General features: G+C 36.5%; 1 protein-coding gene across 6 annotated transcripts in view; it reads right to left on the reverse strand.

Moving 5' to 3' along the window:
* Positions 1-9,265: 9,265 nt before the first annotated feature.
* The window catches only part of LOC137631139 (multiple epidermal growth factor-like domains protein 6), a 238,290-nt gene continuing 229,789 nt past the window's right edge, over positions 9,266-17,766 (reverse strand). For all 6 annotated transcript variants that reach the window (XM_068362810.1, XM_068362813.1, XM_068362812.1 and 3 more), the window contains 4 exons: positions 17,521-17,661; positions 17,208-17,321; positions 15,682-15,816; positions 9,266-10,773 (listed from right to left, as the gene is read on the reverse strand). In XM_068362810.1, the coding sequence (XP_068218911.1) occupies positions 10,715-10,773; positions 15,682-15,816; positions 17,208-17,321; positions 17,521-17,661 (449 nt within the window). In that variant the 3' untranslated portion in view covers positions 9,266-10,714. The remainder of the gene's footprint in view (positions 10,774-15,681; positions 15,817-17,207; positions 17,322-17,520; positions 17,662-17,766) is intronic.

Raw genomic sequence — 17,766 nt, forward strand, 5'->3', positions numbered from 1 at the left:
TGTGAAAATCACACTTTAAACGTTTTATGAGGGTACATTTTTCCGTATTTTCCAGTTTTTCTCCAAAACGGTTCATCGTAAGGGTAAGAGGTATTGGTACAAATACGATAGGAAATTAAATTTTTCACATGTTTGTGTCCATAAGTATTTACCCTAAAATTTAAAGTTTTGTGCAAATAAGCCCGGAATTCGAATACACACATTTTTGGAGAAACTGAAAAAATTGACTTGTGTACTCACATTTACCTGAATATCTCTTAAACTACTAACTTTACGGTAAAATGTTATAGAATTGCTCATTTAGAGTGAAGATTTTTCTTTATTTTGGCGTATTTACTTTCCATTATATCTTCATATTTTGCAAAAGAAACACACACACACACAAAAATAGACACAATTTTAATTCATGCAAAACAGATGAAAATAGAAGGTTCAGTAAAATAAATTGCAATAGTTTATTCTATGCACGAATGTGTCATTTGGACCCTTTGGAACACCACAGTAAATAATATGACAAATTCGGCCATTTTGAATTTGAGCAAGTCCATATTCAAAATGGCGACCGTTCTCACTGTTTGAGCTGACGTATCTTAAATTTCCACTTTTTAATGCCTGCATGGCCGATAACAGAATATTCTGTTAGCACGAAGCAAGCTTCTGCCACTTCATTGCGGATAATGTTGACCACAATACAGAAACAATTACTGGAAAGGACACTTATCATGGCATGGGTCTGATGTGTGCAGTCACACCACCAGTAGCCACATCTCAAACAGTCATTCAGAATTCAGAATATTTTAAGACCAAGCCAAAAAGTATTGCCTTAAAAAGGTATAGAAAACTTGGAAAAAAGTGGGAGACATGTTGAACTACAAAACAGTATCGTCCATTGTCCATGATGACATCAGAGAACATCTTGATACCCTTTGGAAGATTTCATTTCCTTATAAATGCAACAGGCCAGGATATTCCGGCTTTATGCAGACCATTACCCGAGGTAGCCAATTTGGAAAAGCATCCTTCCACTTCTTACCAATGGTTGACTTGGATCCAAACAATTTAAGCTGTATCTTTACTACCCTGATGTTTGTAAATGACGAGTACAGGAAATACAACATATCGCCTGTCATCACATTTGATCAACCCTTGTGGCTCAAGGCAAGGCATATCATCAGCCATGAAAACCAACTCAAACATATTGTTCTCATCTTCGGGCCATTCCATACCTTAATGAGCTTCCTGGACACTATGGGTCACATCATGAAAGATAGTGGACTGAGAACACTACTGGAGCTTGTGTATGGGCCCAACACTGTCAACCATATGCTGAATGGAAAGGCATATGAGCGAGCAGCACGTGGCCACTTCTTAGTTGATGCTGCTTTGAATGTATCAGTGGTCAAGAAAGCATCAGATCATGAGGCCACTCAGAATTCAATAGATGGAGCAGTACAGAAGTTTGACAAAGTTCTTCGATCAACAGAAACATTAGTGGAAACTGAAGACTAGGACATATTGGCAGTTGAAGAGAGGCTCAGATATATTCAGGATCAGCTACAACAGAGCCCAAATGGAAAATTATGGGTTCAGTACATGGAGATGATGGATATCCTGTGATCTGCGCTCAGAGGTCAAAGAACCAGCCAGCCAACATTGTACTTCAGGGCACTACAAAGAATGCTTCCATTTATTGCTGCCTCTGGACACAATAACTACACAAAATCAGCACATCTATTCCTCCAGGACATGGTGGACCTACAGAAAACGAATGAAAAACTATATGACCAACTTAATGAGTCTGGTTTGTTCTTCATTGGAGATCAGACAGATACTGGGCTGGGTTAGCACCAGATCTTGTTATTGAGCAGGTTTTAATTAAATCCATAAAGTCAACAGGAGGCTTAACACATGGACGAGGTATGGATGAAATTCAACAAGCAAGATGGTTACAAGCCATGCCAGTCTTTGCTCAGATAAGTAATGAAGTAAAGAGTGTCCAGGAGAAGACTGGCACTGAAAGAAACAAAGACTTGACTGAATCCAGAAGGATGAGAGATCAGGAGGATACTTCAAAGATTTTCCAGTACCTAGAACAACATAGTCCTTTCACAGAAAACGAGTATTTGTACTACATTATTTCAGGATTATCCGCACCACAGTCAAATGCTCACCTTGCCAAAGATTTTGGGAACAATATAATCAAAATGATGGAAGACCAAAATGCAGCAAACTATATCTTCAGAAAGAAACACCAAATCAAGACAATGGGTCAGAACATAGTAACAGATGGAGTTGAAGTGCAGGTAGATCCTCAAGCTCTATTTCAGCAGTTACTTGTGATAGCCAGTAATGCTGAAATCAGCTTAAGTGAAATCATGAGGTTTGAGCTCTCTGTATACCCACCATCACTGTTCACAAGCAATGAACTTCCTCGAAGTGCCACCAAATCTCAGCTTGCAGATGCCATAGCAAAATCCACTATAAGTCAAGCTGAGTCAATCCCTGATGCTGAATGTTCTGTTTTTGATGGTGGATCCTTGCTTCAACGCATCAAATGGACTGCAGGAAAAACATGAAGATATTGCATCCAAATATGTTGTTCTTTTCAAGAGAAATAGCTATCCTATTGTTATCTTCGATGGATATAGCAATACTACATCGACAAAATATGACTCACCTGACACGCACTAAAGTCTTTACCTTTGGAACTAAGGAGGCATTTCTAGCAAACCATAAAAACAAACAGAGATTTATCAATTTTCTGTCTGAAACTCTGAAGGAGCATGGTGTATCTACAAAGCATGCAGAGGGAGATGCAGATTTTCTAATAGTGCAAGAGGCAGTTAACATGGCAGTTAGCAAGGTAACATACGTTATAGCAGAGGATACTGACATTTTGGTGCTTCTCTGTCATCACATGAAGTCTACCAGTCAGCCCCTGTTCATGGTATCACAGAAATCCAATAATGAAGCATCCCATTTGGAACATCGGAGAAATTAGTGCACGACTCGGTGAAGAATGCTGCAGGTGTTTGCCATTTATGCATGCTCTGTGTGGATGTGACACCACGTCAAGGTTAAACAAAATAGGAAAGGGTGCTGTACTGAAAAAACAAAGTGTTCTCTGCGAGTTTGCTGTGCCATTCTTGTCTCCCAGCTCAACTCACGAGGAAATAAAAATAGAAGGAGAACGAGCAATTATTCAGATGTACAGCTCTAGCAGTGATTGTACAACTCTTGATGACCTGAGAAAGAAAAAGGTTTCAGGGCAAAGTCATCAAGAGTTTGAGAAGTGTTGATGTGAAAGACCTGCCACCTACAAGTGATGCAGCAAAATATCACTCTTTCCGGGTTTATTATCAAACACAATTCTGGCTAAGTAACAGTGATATTAAACCTGACGATTGGGGCTGGAAGAGAAATGGAAGAAACTTAATTCTTTGCTCGATGGACAACAGCCCTGTGCCTGATGCCTTGCTGAGAGTAATCAGATGCAAATGCAAAGGCTTTTATGACACTCAGCACTGCTCATGCAAAAAACACAGGTTATATTGTACAGATTTTTGTGAGGAGTGTCAAACTAGCACTTGTGTTAACATATTAATAGACGAAGATACTTAACATGATTAATTTAGTTTGTACATGTATTTTGAGCAACAATGATTGTATTTTTTTATTTCTGTTATTTTCAAACACCGTCAAGAGCTAATCAATAATTTGATCGTTTTTCATTTTAGTTAATCTTGCATATATTACAACCATTGTAAAACCCAAGAAAATTGTAAAGGTAATTTTCTTCTTGAAATATTAAGTGCAGCCTTCATTTCAACCATGGGCCCACAGAGGTCACGGGTGAAAACTGATGTCTGCAGTAAATTCCTGGAGACCATGTTTTTTTGAGTAATATATATATATATATATATATATATATATATATATATATATATATATATATATATATATATATATATAGATATTTAAAAGTGGAAATTTTAGAGGATACTTCCATTCACACAATGAGAACGGCCGTCATTTTTAATACGGAATTACGCAAACTCAAAATGGCCGAATATGTCATATTATTTACTGTGGTATTCCAAAGACTCCAAATGACACATTCGTGGATAGAATAAACTATTGCAATTTGTTTTACTGAACTTTCTATTTTCATCTGTTTTCCATGAATTAAAATTATGTCTATTTTTGTGTGTGTGTTTCTTTTGCAAAATATCAAGATATAATGAAAAGTAAATACGCCAAAATAAAGAAAAATCTTCAATCTAAGGGAGCAATTCTATGGCATTTTACCGTAAAGTTAGTAGTTAAGGAGATATTTAGGTAAATGTGAGTACAAAGTCGATTTTTTCAGTTTCTCCAAAATGTGTGTATTCCAATTCCGGGCTTGTTTGCGCAAAAACTTTCCCTTTTAGGGTAAATACCTATTGAGACAAACATGTGTAGAATTTAATTTCCTATCGTTTTTGTACTCATACCTCTTACCCATACGATGAACCGTTTTGGAGAAAAACGGGAAAATATGGAAAAATGTACCCTCCGAAAACGTTAAAAGTGTGATTTTCACAGCTTCAAAATGGCCGAATTTGTCCCATTTTGGATATGGTGTTCCTAAGAGTCCATATAACATGTTCATGCAATAAAACAAAATATTGCAATTTGTTTGACTAAATAACCTTTTTTGGCCTATTTCCCATGGACTAAACAGCCCATGATTATGTTCTTCATGGGGATACCAACCCTCTTATTTCTCCGAATTAGCCCTAAGATGATAAAGATTACATCGGTGTCAGAGGCTCGGATAATAAGGTTTTCATAATATGAGCAACATGAAATGCCAGAGGGGTGTCTGCTTCCTCATGGTCTCCTTAGAGGACATATAGTAAGTCTACTACCATTTTAGTTTCTGACTGACAGAAGATTAGTCTTACTCAGTTACCCCCATGTGATAGAACAATTGTTCTAGAACCAATGATAGCTCCATAGTGGTCATTGTGCCATTACTTAATCAAAAACTTTTCCTGTTCTTCTTTGAATATACCATTCTGTAGCAGAGTTTTGCATCTCTGTTTTGGTCGTTGCTCGCTACTAGCTATGACAAAAGAATGGTCTTGAGCCTCGCGCAAAACTCGTTCGCTCTTTTTTATTGAATGAGGTAGATATCTGTCAAACAAAACATGAATCTCATTCGTCATCCCAAAGTGTTTGCAGATATGACTCAAGACACTTCATGCAACATTTCCACAAGATGATATGTTGCCAAGACCTGTCAGGTAAAAATGAATCAGCAGTCCACTATCAATCAAACATGCATCAACAGGAGGCAGATTTTCTACCCCCATTTTGCATTGTTTCCAGTTTTCTTACGTGCAGATTCTTTCTGGTTCCCTATTGTGAGCCTTCAGGATATGCAATGGACAGGGGAATATCTGCGATTAGGAAGCTGCAAACATACTTCAGGTCAAGAACTGTGTTCTGTGATGTTACCACTAGAATACAAACTTATCCCGCTGACTTGTCACTTCGAACTTCCAGTGCCTGTCTAGTATATAGGGCAACTTCTTTAGCTGGTGTTTCTAACTTCCCTAATTCTAAGCCATTGCTTCTAAATTTTCTTAATTCCTTATAGCTAAACATACATTCAACGGTATCATCTGCCTTACTACACAACACACAAAGTCTGTCCTTTTCATTCCTGTTTCTATAATCTATTTGAATTCTATCTGTTTTCTTAACTATAAATGCTCCCTTGGAGCTCTACAATATTAATCTCTTCTGCCATTACTGTTAACAAATCTCATTTTGGTAATTTCTGCTTCTTTTTCTCCAGTTTTTAACATTTCATTTGCCACTTTACATTTTATTTCTCTTTTTAAGTTTTTCCTCTTAATACTTTCTTGCTTCTTAAATTTTAATAATAAAAATACATGGAAGAGTAGTAGTATCTACGTTGTTTGCACGTAATGAGATATGGGTTGTTATAAATGAAAGAATTAGAGGATATTCAGCACAAAATTATGAAGAAATGTTTTTGCAAGTTGGGTTAATGGGGGGAACAGGAAAATATTCACTTGTAAATATAATAGTCTAAAAACGATGATGCTTTTCATGACATCATTGAATCAGATGATAGACTGGTTAGTTACGGATAGGGGAAGACCAAATAAGGGCACCACATGGGGAATGCTGGGAAAAAAATCTAATAGAAACATGCAAAAAGTATGATACTGAAAATTAGATAGGAAACTATAGAAAGCAAGTTCTTAAGACATAAAAGATAAAGTGGCAAACGAAATTAAAAGAAAGAAAGAATATGAAAAAGAAGAAATGACACAATTGAGATTTGTGAATAGTAATGATAGAAGATATCTCATACGTAATTTAACACTAAGGAAGTTGTCATAGTAAGGCACGCAAATTTGATTATGCTTGACTTAAAAGAGAATTATAAAAATATCAATGGAATTGATAAGCAATGTAAGTTATACAGCGAGGCAATAGATACAACAGAGTAATTGTTTAGCTGTAGAGAATAATGAAAAATTAGAACTAGTTCTAACAGCATAGAATTAAGGAGTATCACCAATCAAAGAAGCTGCCCAACAGATTATACAAGTTAAAACAAAAGTATCCAAGCTTTGCATTCTGTATAGGTAGTAACTAATGACAGTGTACTTTCTACAGATATCAGTGCTTTGCGCTTACACATTCATTAGTATGTCTACAATCATAGTGCTGTGGAGTGACAAGGAACTTGGAAATATCAGAGAAATATATAACTAAAAGTAAATGAAATCTGACTTATAATCCTGCCGAATGTAACTTATAAAATCCTGATGGCAACATTGAAAGATTAAATATTAATACATTTTCAAAAGGATTTACAAAAGGTATATGCATGGCTGATAACATATTCATGTTGCTTACTTCAGGACATAGAAACTTTTCATATCATAAGCTCCACCCAGCACATTCTGTTCAACACACCAGGCTTCACTGCACCCCAGAGTTGCAGCATACGTTGGATGCCAAGTTTAGTGATGCACCGTAGGCTGATCTGTCTACGGAAGTGGATTTGGATGCTATAGGGATCAGGGTTCTGCATACATCGAACCAGGCTGTGCATTGGGCTGAGATTTTTTTTTGCATATCCAAGGGTGGGAGGAGTCTATCAGTGAATATTTTGCTAAATGCTCTCTCCAAAAAACAATAGATTGTGGTTTCTAGTATCTTAGGTTCCATAGTAGTTCGTTTAAATATAAGCTTAGCTTATGGTATGTCTAAAGGATGAGATATTGAAAAGATACTTTTATAGGTCATGTGATCCTATTTTTAATGTAGATGTTTTAAGAGCAGTGTGTGCAACAAAGAAACATCCATGCCCAGGCATTGGACATGGCGTTAGGAATAACATGCAGCTGATTTGGAGACAAACTCCAGCCCCCTAGTGAAGTGGTGAAGAGCAATGAGACGGCCTAGGTTTCCATTATTGCTCGTATGAGTGTGTACTGTGTAGTGCAGCATAAGCCAAGAAAGGTGCTATGTTGGTTGGTTGGTTAGTTTTACACTGGCCCACATCAAAGTGGACAACAGGCTCTTGAGCTGGTGGCCCATAAGTATCAGCAGAAGGTGGATAACATTATGCAAAAACAATTATTGTTCTTGATTGGCACAGGATGATGATGATGATGATGATGATAAAATGAAGCACATGACGACCGGGAGAGAGTCCAAAGCTGGAGTCAGGGGCACCGCCAAAGCAACTTACTGTCTTCTCAAACTCGTTCTTTCCTTGGTCCTTGATAAATTGATTTTTACTTATTGCAAGTCCATGTTGCACGTTGTCCAATTAGGGCTGTGCTCAGACAGAAATGGTGTTCGTGATGGCTGTCAAAAAATTACCCAGTTGAAAGGGTTTTGTAAGAGCTATAAGAATACGGTACGGGCTTTTCCCAACAGTAGAGGAGAATGTCCCAAAGTTGGAGCAGGGCCTCTTACTCCATTCTGAGTCACCAACATTCAATACAGAGAGAGAGCTACCATGCATTTCACACCGCAGCGTCAGTGCTGAAGCATTGTGAGTCAGATATAAAGGAGCAGTTGGATCAGGACATTAAGAAGGCAGCATTTAGGAGGCGCCCCCTGATGGAACAACAGAATGGTGGTCGAGGATGGTCATTGTTGCCAAGAAGTCGGGTCAGCCCCACCGCACTGTGGATTGCCTTAATGCCTCCTACAGGAGAAAGATACATCACACCCCTGCTCCTATTGATATATCTCAGGGGTGCCTTTACATTCCTTCAAGACAGTGGCGGACATGCATTGGGACTTTCACCAGGTGTAGTTAGATGAAGAGAGCCTCAGATTCGCAACATTTATCACACTCTGGGAGCATTATCAGTGCAAAAGAACACCCATGAAATACTACTTTCTGTTGTGAATCAGGTGACAAAGACTATGAACTAGAAAAAGATATGACTCCTCCCTTGCTATTGTTTAGGCCATTACCCTTGAGCAAGATTGCATATACTTGATGGAGAGAGGGTCAAAGTAGCAGCCTCCAAAGATCCAGTGCATCAGTTATTGACAGCTAAAGTTTCAGAAAGTGATTGTCACCCTCAAAAGGTAGAGGATGTGGACTGCCTACGTCAGTTTGTATTAAGTTAGGGACATGTTATCTATGGTAAAAAACCTGATCGTCTACACTTATGACCAAGAATGTACACGCCTGCTCATTTCATAGGAAGTTGGCCTTCGCACAGGATAAAAATGGGTAGACTCTATGCTCTGCAGGGCTAGGCAATCGGTTTACTGACCAAGCATGGGAGGTGACCTGCAAAGCCAAAGGATGGGTGTCTCTTGTGATATACATTCTCATTCACAACTTCCTGAACCATTGTATGTGTGATTCCTCAAAAAAGAAAAGGTGAAGATTTGACGGACGGTGTATCTTTTAAAAGGCGGTATCATAAGAATTACGTTTTCATAGATAGCATTAGGGATGATATAATCTAGTAAATGAGATAACTCTGTCCTAAATTTATTGATAAATGTTTATAATGAGAAAGTCAATAAATTTTTGCTTAAAATTAGATTATTGATTAGTCAAGAACACATTGATAATGAATGAATATTTATTGCATCTTTAAATTAAATACTGTTTTCTCGAACTAGCTTAAGACCCAATGGGGTTTGGTAGGGGGAATGAAACATTTGATAATTTTATGATTTTATTTATAAGTTAATTTATCTTAAAAGCATAAAACAGCATTTTCAGTACACAGACTACAGTAGGTACATACAAAGAACACTTCAATAGTTGTAGGTAGCAATTTCTCTCAAAACATGAATTGAAATGTGTTAGTGCAAGCATTCAAATCACCCCATTCGTGGTGTTTGTCTAAAGAAATCTATTACCTGCAACAGTCCAATTGTCCTTTGTATGTAAGATACTTGAAACAAGATTCTATACAATAAATATGCAAAAGAAAAAAAAAATCATAAGTCAAAAGCTGTTATACAAAAATGAATAAAACGCTCCATAATTCACTTCTCCTAATGAAGGATATCAACCACGTTAAATCCTTTAGAATTTAAATGTGTCAGTGACTGATTGTAAAAATTATAATAACAGATTTTCCTATCGCTGCTATTTGAAGTCGTTAAAATCTTCTATTTACTTTGTTCCTTACACAATGCACTGTATTTAATGCATACTCTTAAATTGGTAAATTGTATATTGTAGATGAAGTAATTTCATGGACAATAAATAGTAAGGCATTTTAATTTTCTTCCTACGACACTTTCAAAACAAGAAGGGAATCCCAGCGGTTTAAACCGGGAACTTTGTCATGACTTCCCCAAATACGACCTCTGCTCCATTACTCAAAAAAGTAAATCTGGATGAAAAGCAGAAAAGCTTATTTATTAACAAGAATTCGTGTTTCCTAATAATGCCTTATCAATATTTATATATATTATTAAGGCATTATTTCAAAAGTAATCTCACTATGACTAATCCCTCTAAGGGCTACCCTTCATCTCGATCACCAGACGATGAACGTTTCTTATGAAACTATGTCACCACAAGGTAAGTACTGTACTGAGAATAGACATTTGCAACTATCTGGCAGTGATGCGCTAACACTGGTATTGTTTCGTTCGGAAATAAATAAAGTTGTAGGTTTGCAACTTTAGAAAATGTGTATAGTCTACTGATTAATGTTAAATTGACCTCGGAAAAATTCAAAACAGCTGTAAGTAGCAGCGGCTGTCGACATATCTAATATATATAATTACAACACTGACGCACAAACTCTCACTCAATGAATGTGTAGGTTACGCCATTTAGCAGAGTTCTGGTAACAATTACACTGCATAACGAATTTTCTGACTGCACAGCAACACGATTCAGTTTGTTATCATTATGTCTAGAAACTGACTGTGCGAACCACGATAGAGAGTTATAGTTTTCCTTATTACGGATTATAGAATTTCTATCTTTAAGACCACTATAACACGGGGAAAGCACTGCGTGTAATACAGATCTTTTGAAAATTCACTGATAAAAGTGACTTTAGCCAGTTTTCAGATCGTGGCTCTATTCTTGAATTGATATTCTTATTGAGTTTGTAAGAACATAAGATTATACTTGTGCGTTTGTTGAACCAATGATTTCCGACTTACAATATTACTGTGCTCAACTTTCCTCCACGGGAATGTCAGCTCTGTCCCTGTGGTCAGGATGCGTAGTAAAAGCTGTTGAAAGAGATACAAGCTGACATTAATAATGATCTCACAGCTTTCATTTTGGTTACAATTTCCCTCTGCTATTCCTTCGTTGTTTACAATGAATTCTTTGAAAATTATAATTCTAAAGAGATCTGGGTAACAAAGAAATGGAGTAGTTTAATTCCCTATGTAGCTCGATCACTTTATTAATTTAGGTGATTGGGGTTATAACATTATATCTGCAGAAATTATATTTCTTATTTAGTTCCTGTGTCCGAGGCCCCAAATAGTTAGATAACAAACGAGTTTCATAAAGGATATCTGTTTAAAGTGGATGCGTATTAGTTTGTTAAGCTCAAAGTATGTGCTGGAATTTTCACAAATATATCCAATGTAACTTGAATGAATATATGATCAATAATTAGATGACGATATAGTTTGTAAATAACATTCAGTATCTAATTGTTCTGAGAAGGATTTGGAAAGGACGGAAATCATCCATCTGAAATTCTGTCTCTATGGTATACTGTAACTTAATTTTTTCAAAATCTAAGTTTTAACAAATTGTAATGATATGAAGTAAAAGTGACAGACTACCCAACTTATAATCTGATAAATGGAAATTTATGCTTAAATGATTTATATTATCATAACTGCATCAATAATGTATGAGAGAACAGAAATAAATCGTGCAATTGATGATACAAGCATCAAATTTGGCATACTTAGTCTCCATGTTATAGTAATGAAATCTGGCTAATTGAAAACCCAAAATGGAAGTCATTTTTCAAGACGGCCGCCAAATTAGCGACCCGAAGTTGACGTTTTGCTTAGAAGTATTTGTAGTTGGCCGAGTTGCATGATCTAGATATGGATTCCTACGTTTTCAAGGCTATTGAAGTAGCTTTTACTGTTTGTAAAGCACACCCTCAAATATTCTTCTCACAAATTTTCTCAATGCAGCTCACCATATTCACCTTGATCTGCACCTTCAGAGAAGGTGACATCAACTTGAACTGTGAATTAAGGACTTACTTCTTTACAAATAATGTCAGTTATGTGAAATGGGCAGGGAGAGTCACAAAGGGAGCTTCTTCGATCACAATTCTAGATGAGAATTCCCTGCCCTAGTGATTGATAAAGCACACTAGCAAAATAACACAGAGATCACAAGTGATGAGGGAGCAAATGGGTTGACAGATGTGTCAGCGCTTCATAGGTGGATTGTCATTGGAGCCCAAGTTAGTGGTCTAGTAGCTAGATACGAGGTTAAGTTTGGTATGACAGATACCATCTGCAGCAGCGGACACCATGAACAGACTTTGAATGCCAAGAAATCTTTGTTTGAAAAGGTGAAATCATTCTCTGCAGTGATGCAGATGATGGGCAACCTATTCCAAGAGGAATCAGCTAGTGCTAGACACGAAGAACATTGCAGACCCACTTAGAGCTGAAACGGTAGCTGCACATCACCAACAGGGCAAAGAGCAGTTCAAATCATTCATGGAATGGATAGAAAATAAAGGTGACTGTCCTTTCTACCCTCCCATCAAGAAAAAACCCATTTCTTATTATCATTATAATTATTATTTACTAAGCTACAACCGTCGTTGGAATAGCAGGATGCTATAAGCCCCGGGGCTATAACAAGGAAAATAGCCCAGTGAGGACAGGAAACAAGGATAATTTTTTTTAAGAAGTGTAACAACATTAAAATAAATATCTCCCATATAAACTATAAAAACTTTAACAAAACAAGAAGAGAAACAAGATATAACAGCATGCCCGAGTGTATCCTCAAGCAAGAGAACTCCAACCCAAGACAGTGGAAGACCATGGTACAGAGGGGCACTACCTATGACTAAAGAACAAGGGTTTGATTTTAGAGTGTCCTTCTCCTACAAAAGCCGCTGACCATAGCTAAAGAGTCTCTTCTACCCTAAAAAGAGGAAACTGGCCACTGAACAATTACAGTGCTGTAACCCCTCGGGTGAAGAAGAATGGTTTGGTAATCTCAGCGTTGTCAGGTGTATGAGGACAGAGGAGAATAAGTAAAGAATAGGCCAGATTATTAACTGTGTGTGTGTGTGTGTGTGTGTGTGTGTGTGTGTGTGTGTGTGTGTAGGAAAAGGGAAAATGAATCGTAACGAGAGAGAAGGATCCAATGTATTACTGTCTTGTGAGTCAAAAGCCCCCATAACTCTCTAACGGTAGTATCTCAACGGGTGGCTGACCAACCTACTGTCTACTACCTACTTCACACAAGAATAGGCTGAGATAATTTCTCAGGAGAAGGTTCTCAAAGACGACTGTCAGCTATTCTCAAAACGGTTCATATCCTGCTAAAACAGGCAGTGTGACTTTAAAGACTTCTTCACATGAAAATCTCCCACTCGCTGCATCTCTCAGTGATAGTGGTAAACTTTATATATGTCATATTTCACAGCTGGTTGAAATGACTTAAGTGCAGTTGAACATCCTGAATGGAGAATCAAAGGCAGATGCAACCATCATTGATGAATAAGCACTTATCAATGCCTTACCTCCCTGTACTTCAAAGATTTTTTCTGACTATGCTAAAAAAGACATCATCCCAAAAGTGGAATACTCTGGTTCCTGGTACGAGTGAGTGGACGTAGTTTTTTATGTATTATTATTATTATTATTATTATTATTATTATTATTATTATTATTATTATTATTATTATCATTATTATTATTATTATTATTATTATTATTAGCTAAGCTACAATCCTAGTTGGAAAAGCAGGGTGAGATAAAAAAAGGGGACAAGGAAGTAGATAAAGAGTGAGAGGAACAAGTATGACACTAAGTAATTGGTAAAGCTTCCTTCGTGATGCAAGCAACAAGACTAAGCTGTTTCACTTCCTTGCAGAGATGTGTGAAACAGAGACAACAAGCACAGTTATTGTCACAAAAGAAGATGCCATAAGAAACGCAATGAAGTCTCTGGGTGTAGTGTCCCCATGTTGTCAGTGAGGAAGCCAACACTTGAATATTTGTACATGCTAGGATGCAACGATTGATGGGAGAAAGGTTATTATTATTAAGGCCAATGGCACAGAGGTGCTAGTCGTAGCAATATCTGTGTTGCCATCCTTAGAGGAAAAAAGTTGAGAAATTGTGTATTGCCTTTGGGCAAGGAATCAAGATTCAGTGGATTCCAGTCCATGAGGTAGTTTCTGCAATAGGGTTTGAAAAAACATTCACTGGGTGTGACATCATGTCTGCCTTCCGAGGGAAAGTGAAGAAATTTGCATGGCAGACTTGGAAAGTATTTGATGATGTTTCTGAAACATTCACTAATCTCAGCCAGCATCCAACATTGATTCATGATCTTTGTCCCTATGAATGACAGATTAAGATTAGCTGTTAGTGTGGATGAGGAAAGACTAGATCTCTTTGTTTACAAGTAGAGGCCATACAACTCAGTTCCGCCAATACACACACACAGCCCTCAGAAAAAAATGCAAAGAGTGCAGCCTATTAGGATGGGATCATCTGGGGCCAGGCAACTACTTCCAATCCAGAAACAAGTAGTTCTGCTTAACGGGGGTGGATACAGAAAGAAGGATCAAGGGAGATATGTTGGATGACACTACCCACTATTGCAGCGATCTGTCGGGAACTTATCAAATGTTCCTATAAGAAAGGCTGCAAAGGAAGAGGCAAATGCTTACATTCAGCACTCCCCTCCAATCACTCTGCACTTGCACATGTGAGCAGTAGCAACTGGAGGACCAGTCACCAGTGGCATAATTTGAACACAGCGGTGCAAGGATTATGAAATGCAAAATGGACAGTCTGGAGGCCAGCTTTTTAAAAAACAGTAAAATCTTTAAAAAATGTGTCACTTTGCTTTATAAAGAATAAAATCTTGAACAATATGTGTCATTTTGTTTTGTAAAAAGCAAAATCTGCTTTAGTAAGCTGGAAAACATGGGAGTCCAAATCTAGATCATGTACATCGGAGAACTATAAATACTTCTAAGCAAAAGGTCAACTTTCAGCGAATAATGTGGCAGCTATCTTTAAAAAAGTAGGCTGCAATCTGTAATAATAAAAAAAAAAAAAAAATTCTTGCCATCATGGATTTTCAACTGGCCAGATTTGATTAGTATCACTTGGAGACAAAGTGTGTCAAATATTGTGTATGTATCATCGTTTGCATTATTTCTCAAATACATATATATATATATATATATATATATATATATATATATATATATACATATATATATATATATATATATATATACATATATATATATATACATATATATATATATATATATATATATATATATATATATATATATATATGTGTGTGTGTGTGTGTGTGTGTACTACAATAGTTAGTCTCACGCGAGACAAACACAAGTAAATAATTGCATATCAAAGAACTCACGGAAGAGCTAAAAATGTAATCAAATGAGAGTTTAACTCTTTCACTGATTTCGCGAATCTTTTACTATCATGCTTGACAACCGAAGGGAATATTATAATATCATACATTAACTGATAAAAGTTTTTATCAATAGTATAAAACTACACCATACTATATCTTCAACTGCAATATAAATATATTCATCAATATTGAACTTCATGGATTGCAGTGACCCTCTAAATAAAACTTTCTTCAACTTATTTACGTTATTGTTATGTGTTTTTGATAGAGCTAGACTGCCTCTTCATGAATGAGGTATCTTCAGGCTATTTCTTTTAAAGTTATGCTTAGTATAAATCATGTTCTGATTTAGGTTAAAGTTCATACAGAATTATTGTTGAATATGAGATATTTTGAATGTTCAAATGCAGGCTATAGGCTATACTCTGTTTCTTAACAGATGATCATATTTACCAAAAACCAGACTCCAGAGAGGTTGCTGTATCAAAGAATGTCTTTTGACTCACCATCTTTTTCCTCACATGTAGGTCCCAGCCATCCTGGGGCACAAGTGCATTGGCCTGTTGTTGAACTACAGCTTCCACCATTTAGACATCGACAAATCTCTTTGCAATCAGGACCATACCTCCCTTGGCTACATGCTGGAATATAACATATGTTGTTAGTGAAAATCTGTGTAGTACAGTTAGAGCTAAACCAATTTCTATCTTCTTATTGCATAAAAAACCGATGAAGAAATTTGTTGAACATTACTAAGTTCAATACAATCAGCTTATATTATCTGTACCTGAATTGCAAGATGTTTATGTGGAGGAAAATATTAATTAATTTGCTAGGATTTGATTGCTCCAATCAATTTAAGTGTGTTTAAAGGAAACTTTGGAAAAGAAAAGTAGATGGCATACAGAACTGCCCTGGAAAAGGTAACTTAGCCGTAGGCATACAGTAGTAGGACTTGGTATTTTGGACTGAGAGGAATACAAGATATTGTATCGAGTCTTGGACAAAGAGTGATTTCAGCTAGAATGTATAAACGAAATAAATTAGCAATTAAGAAAATTGCCCCAATAGAATAATAATGGAATGCCAGAAAAAAGATAATCAATAGTCTTTGTTACTATTAAGAAAATCGATTGGGGAAAAAACCTGATGAAAATGGCACACTTCAAGTTGAAGTAAGTTATGATAGGACTTGGATGGCAAGGAGCCATTGTTTGCTAATTAGAGTGAACATTTTTATGGAGTGTCATACTGGCAGTGCTATTCTCGATTGATATATAATTTTCTTCAAAAGCAAGTAAAAATTAAATTTTTCTGATTTCTTTTCATCACTGGGCTATTTTCCTTGTTGGACCCCTAGGCTTATATAGCATCTGCTATAATAATAATGATAATAATAATAATGACTACATTTGTCGAACAGTATTCTAGATACTGCTATTGGAAAAGACTTTGTTTTAGCAATGCATACTCGTAGATTGTAAAAGAGAAATACTCACTGAAGCTTTTTTTCTATTATTTCAAATTTCTTTCTTCGAAATTTTATCTGAATGACTCCCAAAGAATGCTGAGTATACTTCGTTATGTTGTTTTCTAATTGATAACTAATTTTCTAGTCCTCAATTAATATACTGCAAGTGTTATCTATTTTATCTCCAAGATTTTCCAGGAGAATTTAAAGGAAGAAGAAGAAAAAAAGCTCGTTATTAATTTTCTTGAAGTGAATTACAGTCCCATGACTTACGATAACTAGATGGGCACTGTAGAGAGCATGCCTTCGCCCCGCCAAGCAGTCTTATTTTGCTTTTAACCACTGCATACTTTTACTTTGATGTACTTTATCCAATATGTTTGAGATTCATCCTTGGGTCATACCCAACATGATTACCAAGTTTGGTCAAAATCAAATCATCAAATTTTGTGTAAAGTTACTTACAAACAAATAAATAAAAGACGACAGGAGTGAATACATAACCTTCGCAAGCAAAGGCAATAATAACTCTACAAGTGAAAGTAGTTTAATCATATTTACCATTACTGCAATATGGCCCCGTAAATCCTGCGGGGCATAAACACTCGCCAGTATCTCTGCGGCAGGGATAAGGGTCGCAGTCACACTCTTCTATGCAATCTTTCCCATAGGATCCTGGAAAAAAGAAAAAAAAAAGTAACTTTCTTTTTGAAGTCATAACGACTAGTTAAAGTTAATATATTATAAATGCCTTTATGGCCTATATTTGGAATGGTATAAATGACCTATGTTTTACCATATTCATGTGTTATGAGATAAGAAATTCCTCATAATCTGAAGCAGAAATGTTAACGTCGCACAAGATAAAAATTACCTGGAGGACAGCTGACTGAGCAGTCATGGCCTGTAAATCCTGGAGCACATTGGCATTCACCTGTTTTGGCATCGCAGGATGCTCCGTTTTCACACTTACAAATGTTGCTACAATAAGTCCCATAAAAGCCCGGAGGACAAGCTGGGGAGAGGAAAGCAAATTAGGTTACAAACATTTTTTTTTTACATAAGATCTTCAACTTTATGAAATTACAGTACAGCGTGAGTCTGTCTGCATATAGCAATT

The sequence above is a fragment of the Palaemon carinicauda genome, chromosome 39 (genome assembly GCF_036898095.1).
Source record: "Palaemon carinicauda isolate YSFRI2023 chromosome 39, ASM3689809v2, whole genome shotgun sequence".
In the NCBI taxonomy this organism is placed as follows: Eukaryota; Metazoa; Arthropoda; class Malacostraca; order Decapoda; family Palaemonidae; genus Palaemon; species Palaemon carinicauda.